The sequence below is a fragment of the Abramis brama genome, assembly GCF_963993115.1.
Source record: "Abramis brama genome assembly, chromosome: 20".
Classification (NCBI taxonomy): Eukaryota; Metazoa; Chordata; class Actinopteri; order Cypriniformes; family Leuciscidae; genus Abramis; species Abramis brama.
Window position 1 is genome coordinate 27,890,182 of NC_139982.1, and position 11,948 is coordinate 27,902,129.

Sequence of the window (11,948 nt, forward strand, 5' to 3'; positions counted from 1 at the left end):
TGACAATAATGATAATGTCTGTTATCATCATCACACATCCAGTGGGCATGTTTCCAGTTATCTGAAACTGCCACCTGTTCAATTTTTTTAAAAGAACATTTTAATCCCATTTTCTCAAGGAAGAATACATCACTTATAAACAGAACAGGGCATTTAGGTTAATACATGCACCTTTCAATGTTTCCTAAATGCCTTACCATTCTGTGTGGTAAGATACCTTTTGGGGTTTTCATATCATGGTTGTGTTGGCCTGTGGTGTGGCCTCAGATTTCCTGCTTAAACAATGTCAATCAGTATCTTTTATATTTTCAATAAAATATACTAATATATAGATTATATATAAAATGTTCTTGACATGTTTTGTGAGATTCACCCTAACATATCTGTTAATTACAGCAATTATAGCATGATGATGCTATATTTTACAGATGTTATCTTAAATCTGCATCTGAACACCAAAGACCTCTGAGATTTAATTGATAGTGTCGTGGAATAAGGAAATCTTTCCCTCTTTTTCAAAAAATCTCTCGAAAGAAGTTCCAGATGCTAAAAATATTAGACTTTATTGGACAAAACAAAGCCGAGATGCCAGTTGACCACTCCATTATACAAATTCTCATTCTTATTCCATTTCTGCAATAAGTGTGCATTAACCAATTATGTTTGTTTGCCAGTTAATCATCAAACCTTCTAACATCTTAATTGTGGCATGTTGCCAGCTCAATTTTAAAACAATTGTTTATGTTTATTTTAACATATTTAAAATAAAAGAACATTTTATCTCATTTATCAAAAAAGTGTACATTATTTAAACAGAATAGAACACTTTAATTAATGTTTGGGTGATTGAAGGTTTTCTTTATCGTGTTTTTCTATTGCTGAGATGAGATAAGATACACAGAAAGAAACCGTAAAAATTTCCCATATAGGCTGTGGCCTATGTATACTATAATATTTAAACCAAGATATCAGCAAGAATCCACACAGATGAGAAATAGGCAGAACAGAAGGTCTACATGAGGGTGTGTGTTAACTGCTCTTTAATCGAGTCCCTGCACATCTGTGTCCACTCTGTATACAGACTGAAATAGAAGGGGAGTGAAGTTTGGCAAACAGCTCTGTCATTTAAATGATAAAAATACCAGTAGAGCTGGGAGGGGTCACCGCTGTAAGCACAGGCGGCACAGTCCAACATTACAGAGACGCATGAGAACTAAACCACAGCACCCCTTCGGTCTCCCTGAAACACACACTCCAAAGAATTCATGTTAACCTGCTCTTCATAACCAATTAACTTCCCTGATGAAAAGAAAACAGCTAAAAATCAACCTAACATGATCTTCATACCAGGCCAAGCTGGTTTCAGTTGGTTTAAGATGGCGTCTCAACTGAAAAGTGACCAAAACCCCTCTAAAACCAGCAAAAAGACAAGCCTGACCAGACTGGAAGACCAGCAAATCAGCTTAGTGCGAGTCTTTTTTGGTAATAAAATAAATATTTTGTTGTTTATGATTATTAATTTTTTTACTTATAAATTACACATATTTTGCACTATTTATGGCTGTCACCAACCTCATCATAGTTTTATTACTTAACATGATATTTAGCACAATATAGGCCTAGATGTGAATTATTAAATAGAACCGGATCAAAATAATTATTTGTTCGTGAATCAAATATCACTGAAGGTGCAGCAGACACATTTAGCATCGCCAGACGAAATTTCGCGGGCGAAAGCATATCTTGGCGAATTAATCGCGCTGCTAGTCTTTTGTGCGAGGGAGGTGTTTATTATTTATTCGCTACACTATTGAAATTTGATCTTTTTGCCGTCGAAATTTCGCTGAAATATCGCGTTGCTTGGCGAAATTTCGCGGGCGAAATCCAGTCATTGGTAACGCGAATTCGCCGCGCTGCTTGGTTTGAAAGCGACGTGCTGTGCGTTATATCGCTACACGATTGACAATGCACCTTTTTTGTCGTCGAAACATCGCTAATGTACTTATTTAATCTCACTGTTGATAGAAATCTGTTCAAGGAGACGCATGTGGAAAAATACTGAGGACATTAAATATTTTATTAAATACAGTTGAGCCAAATTAACTTCATAAAATAGAATAGTTGGATAGATATACAGTACATTGACATTAATTATGAAAAACAAATCAAAATTATAATAAATTCATCACAGAGCCAAAGAAAAAATCATGCTGATAAAGTGAGGAGAACTTGAACTGTCCAGAAGGTTTGCAGGAGCTTTTGGTGGTGGGAGTCGCTCGGTCTACCTGCTGAAGAGCTTCATGAAACTCTGAAATCCATCTTCACCAAAGAAATCAAACGCTCCCTCTGAGCTTCCCAGATGAACCAGGAGCAGGACCAGCAGACCCAGCAACAGCAGCGGAATCAAGAGATTCCAGCCCGATGCCAGAATGTTGTACCACTTCGCCTTGTCTGAGCATTCCTGTGCTGCACGCAAGTCGCCCAAGGTCTTCTGATCTCGAGCCTAAACACAAAAACACACGGAGAATGGAAATGAGAATCTCGGACAGTTGTGTTTTAGCACACAAACTCAAATCAAGGTTCTTAAATGGTTCCTTGGATTCTCAGCACTCTTAAAAATAAAGGTCCTTTATTGCCATCGATGGTTCTTTAACATTTATGGAACTTTACAGTTCACAAAAAGGTCTTTTTGGAAAAGGTAAGATTAGATTAAAATGTTCTTCACACTAAGAAAAAAATTTACCTTTAAAAACGGTTCACTGAAAGGTTCTTTGAGGAACCCAAAATAGTTTTCTATGGCATCACTTTATGGTTCTTTGGAGATTAAAAAAGTTCTGCATGTTGCTTTATCGGTTCTTCAGATTTTGGTTTAAAGCACCAGTAGATAATCTTTTTCTAAACTAGAGGTTCTTCTATGGGATTTGGCTGTAAAATCATTTTTGGTTCCAATTAAGAACTTTGATGGTCCATCATGTGACATCCAGGAATATTTCTGAAGAAGTTAAAGCCACACAAAAGACATTTGGTGTTGGAGCTCACCTTGATGGAGTAGATCAGAGCCATGAATCCCAGGCAGCAGAAGTTGACGTAAAGAGTGTTACAGAGCGACCAGACCAGGTAGTCGTTTGGTGGCTTCTTGCCCGCTTGGCTCATGTTGACCACCGTGGAGCCGCCAGCCTTACGGCCGGACTTGCAGTTAGTGAGCGGAGTGCAGTCGTTCACGTAGCTGTATGTGGCGTTATCCATCCTCGGAGGTCAGGGGTCAAAACTCCTGGAAGAATCTGAAGAGGAATTACTGAGAAGAAAGATCAGGACACTACTTATACAGCACTGCATATGGGTGGAGTCAGAGAGAGAGAAAGGTCATTCATTATGTGGTTGTTGCTAGAGAGAACAGGGCAGGGTGCTGCTTCTATACATGTATCCATTTCGAGTAAATCTCTAGGTTTGTCAAAAAACGCACAATTAAAACTATAAGGCTATTTTTAACAATTCTAAATATACATTTAAATAAATAAAAATAAAGACATTTTTAAATAAATACACTATTATTTTTACTATTTTAAAAATGTTATCTTACCAGACTTCTAAATAATCTTAAGTATTTAAGAGCCTTTCATCTATTTCATAAAAAAAAAAAAAGGAGCCTACAGACTCAGAGGGTTTTTGGGGGATAGAAATGGGACGCAAGCATCCTCATTGGAACACCAAAGCGCTTATGTTTAGGAAGCATGTGTGCTGCAAGCTAAACATTTTTATCATCATTCAAGTGATGTTTATTTTGGTCGCCACACTGTTACAAACTCCCAGGATCTGGGGATCCTGTGCAAGGAAGTGGCGCCTCTTACTGGAAGAGCAAGGCATTTAAAGGTGAAGTTCACTCAAAAATGCAGTCATTTACTGAAAGTATGGAACCTTTAAAAAAAACCAAAAAGGCATTTTTCTTTCATCAAATATTGTGAAGTTCCAAAATTCCAAATAAAAATGTAAGAAATCAGAATATGAATCGTGCAATAATGAGTCCATGATTCCAAAGCCATACAGACTGGCCATACATATTTTTTTGGGATGAACAAGCTGAAATGTATACATTTGTACATATATTACATTTTGCCCTCCAAATCTCACGCTTGCGAGAATAAAATTTAAAAGGTATGACAGAGATGAAGATCCAGGCTTTGGAAAATTAGTATGTAGTGAAAAGAAAACGCACAACCGAGATTTCAAAGGAATCCACAACTCAGTCATAGAGATCAAATATTCTTATTTATTAATTACAAAAATGACAAAAGCCATTACATTCGGGTTAACACAACTGAATTATATTCAGTTAAGGCAAAAGGGACGGAAAGTGGTCATTTCTCCTATTCAGCTTTAAACTGCATCAGTACCCAAGCTTCCAGTTTCTCCAGTCTTACAGAGAGCAAAAAAAATCTAAAGCATCAAAGTTGTCAAAGTAATCTCAGATTATTTGTCTATTCTACATTTCACAGACAATCAAAATGTAGAAATACACTGAAAGAGGCTGATTAAGTTTGGATTAGTTCAATGCTCTTGCGTGTGCATTAAAGGCCCCCATTTGGTTTAATGGCATAAATCATGATTATGAAATCAGTGGAGCATTTGCAAATACCACTTGTGTTGTGAATTGGCCATGTTAGATATGATGTCTGTATTTTTACAGCACACAAGGAATGAGTTAAGCATCATGACTCTAAATCACACTCTATAAGAGAATGAAAGTGTGTGTGTGTGTGTGTAGAGGGGCGGCACTTTTTAATCACATCTTTGAGGCTGCAGCCACAGCGGACGCTCCACCGCGACTATAAACATGAATAGTGTTCTGGAGAGACAAAGACAGAAAATAATTATATAAACACCAGCGTTACTTAAATATTGTTGAGATACTATTAGTTTTTTTTGTAAAACATTTTGAATTAGTTTTTATTTGAATGTTTTTTTTTCCAATGCAATATTAGTTACATTTTTAGTAATTGTTTTAGATGTCTATATAGTTTATTAATCTTTATTTCAGTTTTCGTTTCAGTTATTTTAGTACATCAAGCTAGTTTTTTATATTTCATTTTAGTTAGCATTTATTTTATTTCAAATAAATTTTTTTATGGTTTTAGGTATACACCCTGATACATTCTAAAAGAACACAGATGAATGTGTGTGAGACTGATCGAATGTTTTCTACCTTCTTCCCTTCAGCGTTGTGTTTATCCAGGAGAGCCTGAACACGAGTCCCATAATCAGAGTGAACGGACATCAGGTTTTGCACCTGCAAAATCACAAAAAACATTAATTATTTGTTTTTTCTAGGCATGTTCCCCAATAGCTGCTAATGAGAAGTTTGAATAATTTGCATGAGGTTAAAATCATACCATGCGTTTCTGAATAAACAGTTGAGCTCCTTTCATATGGCCGGCCATATTCTGACACAGGCGCTCTCGCTCGGCTTCGCTCAGCACCTCGGTGAAGAACGTGCGCACCTGCGGAAAGGATCAGAGCGGGAATTATTATAACTCGCGGATGGCTGGATTATCCGTACACAGATCGCTAACACACCTGGGTCACATTGTCATCGTCTGCGCTGTTGTATCGGCCCACATCAGGAGACACTTGACACTTCGACTCCATGAAGCACGGCTGGGTATCAGGAGCACTGAAGCTGTTGGGGAAGTAGTTCGGAGCTCCCCCTGCAGGACCGGACAGAAACTGCTTAACATTTCAATACAGATTTCATTGTGTCACAATAAGTTTATAAAGGCTTAGCATTTGGGTCACATGCCCTGATCCATCATTCCAGGCAGATGTTGCGTTGTTAATCTGAGTCACTTTTAAGAGACTAATACCATCTCTTACCCAAAACCAAACCCAGTATGACACATGACGTTGTTTCTGCTGTGCATCTAACTCACCCTGGTTGTCGTACATGCACATGGGGCCGTCTCTCTGGTAGTTTGCCACACGGGTGCGGTAGGGGCAGTTGACGGGCAGTTGGAGGTAATTAGCTCCGAGACGATGCCGATGCGTGTCTGGGTAGGAGAAAAGACGCCCCTGTGGCGAAAGAATTGAGTAATTACAGCATTTAGTCATTCTAGTGATTCTTGTAATTAGTCATTGTTGCTTTAATCCAAAGTAATCTACAGGACGCTTATTACAAGGAACCAGATCTTAAGTGCCTTGCTCAAGAACAAAATAGTGAACAAGCATCTTTTTGTGCATCATAAGCCTGGGCAAACAAACCTGTGAAATGTGTCTAGGTGTGTTGCTTGTGAAATAGTAAAAAAAAGTACCTGCAACATCTTGTCCGGGCTGGCCTCAATGCCGGGCGGCATGTTACTGGGATCGAACGCCAGCTGCTCAACCTCAGCGAAATAGTTCACAGGGTTTCGGTTCAACACAAGGCGTCCCACAGGAATCAGAGGGAATTCCTTATGGGACCAGACCTGAGAGATAAAGATCCAGACATCAGGATGGACACAGTAGCATCTAAATGAGACTAAAATAATGCATAGATTTGTGTAGTCTAAATAGAAGGGCCTTTGAATATTGTCTTGGACAAAGGGGGGACTTAGAATCAGAAAGGTTGAGGCCCACTGGTGCATTCTGGGATGAGAGTACCTTAGTCAGATCAAAGGGATTCCACTTCCAGTTCTCCGCCTGCTCAAAGGTCATGACCTGGATGTAGAAGGTCCAGGATGGGAAGTTGCCGTTGGAGATGGCGTTGTACAGATCTCTAGTGGAGTAATCTGGGTCAGAGGACGCAAGACGATCCGCCTCTTCAACGGTCAAATTCTTAATGCCCTGATCAGTCTGAGAGACAACAAGTGACAGGGTTTCTTAACTAGATGACATTTTAAATGATTGATTAAATGGTTTAATGAATTCATTTCATTAGGCACCATTTCTGATGGTAAATTTGTATTAAATCATAAAACAGAATTCAGAAAAACAAATGTAAAAACAAAACAGAATTTAGGGAAAAATCAAATGGATTTCATGGGACCCTCGTGTTCCCCTTAATGTTTAGGGGCGTGAAAATGTAAGTCGATGTCCCTACATTAACAGACCGGCATGCATCTAATAAATTCATCCTAATTCATTCAAGAACATGCAACAATGCACAATGAAATATTGCAACAATATCGGCGCCAACTTAACATACTTTTGAAAATCTAGCGTTTAGTTGATCCTGATAACTCATTGTCACAGTTGTAAACATGACGACTTTTTTTCCATGAGGGGGTTTGGCTTTTGTTTCTAGGTGGAGTGTTAAATGACGTGACACACAGGTCTTCCAGAAATCCTGTAGAACTCAACCAATCAGATGACGACTTTGAAACTGCCAAAGTATTTCGCATTTTGCGTGACATTCAGCCAATGGTCCGTGGGACGTCGGAGACTAATGTGGCCTTATATGTTACATTCATTCCCAAGGTCTAACAAACATATTGAATGCATTTACTTCCCCATTAATGGTATGAAATAAATATCAATATCAAATGATATGGAGAAATATTTTTGACCATTATCACCTAGCCCTAATTAAACATTAAATTAGTCCTTATTGGTTGTGAAATTTGTCACTTCAAGCTGCAGATTTTACACAAACAAACATGAAGTACCTTATAGTGGAACTTGCAGTACACCGCCTGCCCCTGAGCGTTGATCAGTTTGAAAGTGTGCGATCCGTATCCGTTCATATGACGGTGGCCATCCGGAATCCCCCGATCACTGAAGAGGAAAGACACCTGCGCATACACGTAAATCAGCACGAGTGAGGCTTTCTGCGTTAACGTGAGAACACAAAAGTGACCGGCTTCTGCTGCCGTACCTGGTGCAACGATTCAGGACGCAAACCCCAGAAATCCCAAACCATATCCGGATCCTTCAAGTGAGTCTGCGGATTTCGTTTCTGAGAGTGGATGAAGGACGGAAACTACAAGAACACACAATATTCTGTTAATATTGGGACAAGGCACTTAACGGACTGAGTGTGGATCGTGTCTCTCACCAGAAGCGCATCCCTGATAAAGAAGACCGGGGTGTTGTTTCCAGTAAGATCCCAGTTGCCCTCATCGGTGTAGAACTTCACTGCAAATCCTCGAGGATCTCGTACGGTATCTGCCGACCCAGACTCACCAGCTACAAAGATACAAATACATTTATCAAGGGACAAAGGTAGTACTTTTTACTTTGAGTAGGCAAGAGAGCGAGAGTTTTGTTTCTGCATGTGCTCTTTACCCTCTTACAAAACCATTTGGCTCCATTTCAGAGAACTGAGTGTTTGTTACGACACCGTTTCCTGGCATTCCTAATCCCAACATAACAAATCGATACATACGGAGTACAGGCACCACTAGAACCATTATAACATCCATACAGAAACGTACCCACAGTGGAAAAGCGAACAGCGATGGGTGTCGTCTTTCCCACATGCTCGAACACTTTGGCCTTACAATAGCGTGTGATGTCATGGGTCACTTCGAAGTAGCCAAACGCTCCTGCAAAGAGACAGAGAAAAGATTTAGTTTTAAGTTCATATTATCTTTCCAATAACATACAAGCTCTAAAGCATCCTGATATCGCCTATCCAATCAGAGCACAGCTCTTATAAGCCAATCAAATTTCAGCACAGTCATGTCATTTCAGCCTCTACTGGTCAAAAGTTTGGGGTCAGCAAGATTTTTTTTCTTAAATTAATACTTACACTGAAGACTGGAGTAATGATGCTGAAAATGCAGCTTTTCATCACAGGAATAAATGACATGTTACTGTATATTTACTGCACAAAAACACAAAATCTCTTTATGTTTCTGTTCACACTCACCTGCTCCTTTAGCGTGCACGACTCTCTCTGGTATCCTCTCTCGGTCAAAGTGGGCCATTTCATCAGCAAACACCACGTCCTGGACCAGCAGGGGCCCACGTGGACCCGCCGTCATTGAGTTTACCTTGTCCCCAATCGGGACTCCGGCTCCAGTGGTCAGGACATCCGGCCGCTGAGAAAAAAAACAAAGCAAAATGAGACAGAATAGCAAAACTGGATCTAATTAAAATAACATCTAAACAAACCAAATCATTTTATTTATCAAACTCAAATAACATGTATTTTATGATTATTTAACAGTCAATGCTTTCAAATCAATATTCGCCATATTTAGATATGAATCTATTTATATTTATAAATAGTATTGTGTAAACCATGTAAACATTTCACTTAAAAAAAAAAAATCATACTTAAAAACTTTAAAAAATTCTGTTTAGTTACCAAATGCTTTGACAATCACAATACAGTTACACCTAAAATGATTCACAGACTGAGTTTATACAAAGCATATGTTATCCTGCTTAAATGTCCCTGCTTGTCTGGACAGAATGTTCAAAATTTCATGAGCATACAAATGTTCTTATTTATTGTTCTATTTATTTTATACTATTGTACTATTGAGACAATAACAAGTTTGCAGTAATGCAAATATGTCCTTATTTAATTTTGTAAAAAATATTATTTTAATTCGAAAACACTGCATTTAGTTGTTGTTGCTAGTTTGAGTTGAGAAATACACATTTCAGAATTATCACTAATCTGTGTGCAATTTCCTTGACAACCAAGCAAGTCGACTCATGAAACCATTTGTTTATTATATCGCAATCGCAAGACATTTTTCCCAAATCGTGCAGCCCTAGATATTAATCTATTTGTATACTATGAATACATTTGATGTGTGTCACTTAAGTAAACGAGTTTTATATAACTATACTGGCAAAATATATAGTATTTTATAGGCATTTGGCCTGAAAATGGTGATTAAATAACCATAACACATATTTATCTACTTATCTGGTTAAAGTTCAATTGTCGCAGATTCGCAGAAGTAGAATGTCCTCGTTAAATAAATAAAAAAGGAAAGGGGCATATATCAAAGTCCCTTTAAGGCTGTATATAAAGTATACGTATGTACATAAATATAATAAATAACATTATTAGATAAAATATAAGTAATTAAAACTATATAACAAAGTATTTGGCCTTCAAAAACATAACAGGCGTTCTCAAATGTGATTCGTTGAGCAAGGTGTCATTCATGTTATTGACCAATCGCGTTAGAGAGGAGTGGGATGGGGCGGGGGCTTGAACCTCTTCCGTTAAAGTATGTCGTTGACCCACGAAAACATTTGACCTGAAATTATATAATAAACCTTATCTTTTTTTGCGTAATTTTGTGCAAACAACATACCATGCAATAAGACCGCAGGGGATGTTATTTTAAATACGCACACCAGCATCTGACTAGTGTTTTATGCAATTATACAAACATATAAGACAGTATCGACTGCATTCATACCTGACACATATCTTAAATTCATGATTAAAACGCTCTGATAGTCACATGTTTGCTTGCAGTGAGACTGCATTATTTTGTCACTGCAGTCATGACAAGTAGGCTATCTCTCTTTCAGATTTAAGTATAAAATAGTTTTAGAATAAAGTCAATTTTAAAGCAACGCAACAATTCAGTGTTCTATAGAGACGTTTTGCACATCAAAACACGAAGATATAACGTTAATCAAATCGCTTTCGTGTTTATTCATTACAGCCTTGCGACCTTTGACACAATTTCTCAATGCACAATAACCCATTAAAAGAAACGCTGAAAGCCCAATTAAATGCACAAATCTGAACTTATTTTTAACATAAAATAATATTCAATAAATAAATTCTGCAGCAGACCTGAGAGCCGCGGCCCTCCTTCCACAGTTTCATCTGATCCGTCGCCTTTTCTCTGTCTGCCATTATTCAGGTCTTGAATGACACACAAAACGCGATACAAAACTTTTGTGGATCCAAACACCGAACTCGGGGTCTGTCAAAACGCTTGGTAATTATTGAGGCTGGTAATGGTCTGCTCTTTGTACTTGAACTTCATGGACCCTTATGTGATCTTATTTGTCTCCACCCATTGAAACGTAGCCCCTAAATGGGCGGGGCTATGTTGTCCGAAAGTTGCCTCTTATTAGGTCTACATTTTACTTTTCTAACACATATTAATTAACTCTCCAGTGTGTATTTAAGTTCAATGTCTATTAAATATTATCGGTGTTAATATTCAGATGAAAAATATTCCCTAGACCGAAGCTGAAGCAACGCAAACGAAGTGGTCACGGGAAATACGTTACTTTTCTCAGCGCTGATCATGATGGACCAATCATAATAGCAGAAAATGTCATCGATTTTTTTCTAATGCTCGAAAATATGGCACCGTCAAAATAATAAGAAAGTGCGGAAATACAGTGACATTTAATGAAAGACACTGCAGGTGAATAAGGTAAAGCTTTTAACTAATAGATCACCATACCTTCCCCAATTATTATCATAAATGTTTTCTGAAATGGAATGTTTAAATAACCAAATGCATTAAATATGCACTCATTGTCTGAATGAAAAATTATGAAAGCAAAATAGCCAAAAATGGAAAAAAAGTCATACAAATTGTTAATTTGCTTTCCTTAATATTTACTTGCAACTAATATTTTTTTTAACATAATACAAATACCTATAGGCCTACTTCTCTCACATCTCATACAAAACAACTGACTTCATATGAAACAAACCACATAAAGCATTTTTATTTAAACAATTCAGTTGATTGCAGTATGTTCTACATTACATGTGCATGCATTGTAAAGTTATGTTTTATCATTCTTTAAATCTTTTAAAGTTCACCAACATCAGATGTACACTGCAAATGAGAATATTGCTTCTATTAGGGTGAATTTGGCACAGAATGAAGTTTAATGGTGACAAGCTTAAAATATTGTTAGTAGTAAAAATGAATCACAGCATTTGCAGCACATCATCAAATCAAATGACTTCACCACTGCAAGAAGCTCACATCTGTTATTCATTCTACAAAACATTTGAGGTGTTTACGATG

General features: G+C 37.7%; 3 protein-coding genes across 3 annotated transcripts in view; all 3 read right to left on the reverse strand.

Annotated features, from left to right (window-relative positions):
* Positions 1 to 539: 539 nt before the first annotated feature.
* On the reverse strand, positions 540 to 4,071 carry ifitm5 (interferon induced transmembrane protein 5). The gene is made up of 2 exons (XM_084095567.1): positions 3,040 to 4,071; positions 540 to 2,503 (listed from the first exon to the last, which is right to left on the reverse strand). Exons 1-2 carry the CDS (start codon positions 3,244 to 3,246, stop codon positions 2,282 to 2,284), a joined length of 429 nt encoding a protein of 142 aa, XP_083951693.1. The 5' UTR covers positions 3,247 to 4,071; the 3' UTR covers positions 540 to 2,281.
* A 176-nt stretch (positions 4,072 to 4,247) lies between these two features.
* Positions 4,248 to 10,982, reverse strand: cat (catalase). Its single transcript, XM_084095565.1, has 13 exons — positions 10,745 to 10,982; positions 8,840 to 9,011; positions 8,403 to 8,513; positions 8,024 to 8,154; positions 7,844 to 7,948; positions 7,635 to 7,760; positions 6,631 to 6,822; positions 6,303 to 6,455; positions 5,925 to 6,063; positions 5,572 to 5,702; positions 5,388 to 5,495; positions 5,201 to 5,284; positions 4,248 to 4,843 (listed from the first exon to the last, which is right to left on the reverse strand). The coding sequence occupies exons 1-13, from the start codon at positions 10,805 to 10,807 to the stop codon at positions 4,781 to 4,783; spliced, it is 1,578 nt and encodes a 525-aa protein (XP_083951691.1). The 5' UTR covers positions 10,808 to 10,982; the 3' UTR covers positions 4,248 to 4,780.
* Positions 10,983 to 11,625: 643 nt separating this feature from the next.
* Positions 11,626 to 11,948, reverse strand: part of syt12 (synaptotagmin XII) — a 9,875-nt gene continuing 9,552 nt past the window's right edge. The window contains exon 8 of the mRNA XM_084094259.1: positions 11,626 to 11,948. This exon is cut by the window's right edge and continues 1,538 nt beyond it. The gene's annotated coding sequence lies outside the window, so the exon portion shown is untranslated.

What these genes read in the sequence shown, in the direction of transcription:
- ifitm5 (XM_084095567.1), bottom strand. Translation starts at nt 3,246, where the DNA reads ATGGATAACGCCACATACAGCTACGTGAACGACTGCACTCCGCTCACT. An exon ending in CTCTGATCTACTCCATCAAG is followed by an intron (nt 2,504 to 3,039) that starts GTGAGCTCCAAC and finishes TTTTGTGTTTAG; the next exon opens with GCTCGAGATCAGAAGACCTT.
- cat (XM_084095565.1), bottom strand. Translation starts at nt 10,807, where the DNA reads ATGGCAGACAGAGAAAAGGCGACGGATCAGATGAAACTGTGGAAGGAG. An exon ending in TGTTCGCTTTTCCACTGTGG is followed by an intron (nt 8,155 to 8,402) that starts GTACGTTTCTGT and finishes GTATCTTTGTAG; the next exon opens with CTGGTGAGTCTGGGTCGGCA. An exon ending in ATCCCTTTGATCTGACTAAG is followed by an intron (nt 6,456 to 6,630) that starts GTACTCTCATCC and finishes TTTATCTCTCAG; the next exon opens with GTCTGGTCCCATAAGGAATT.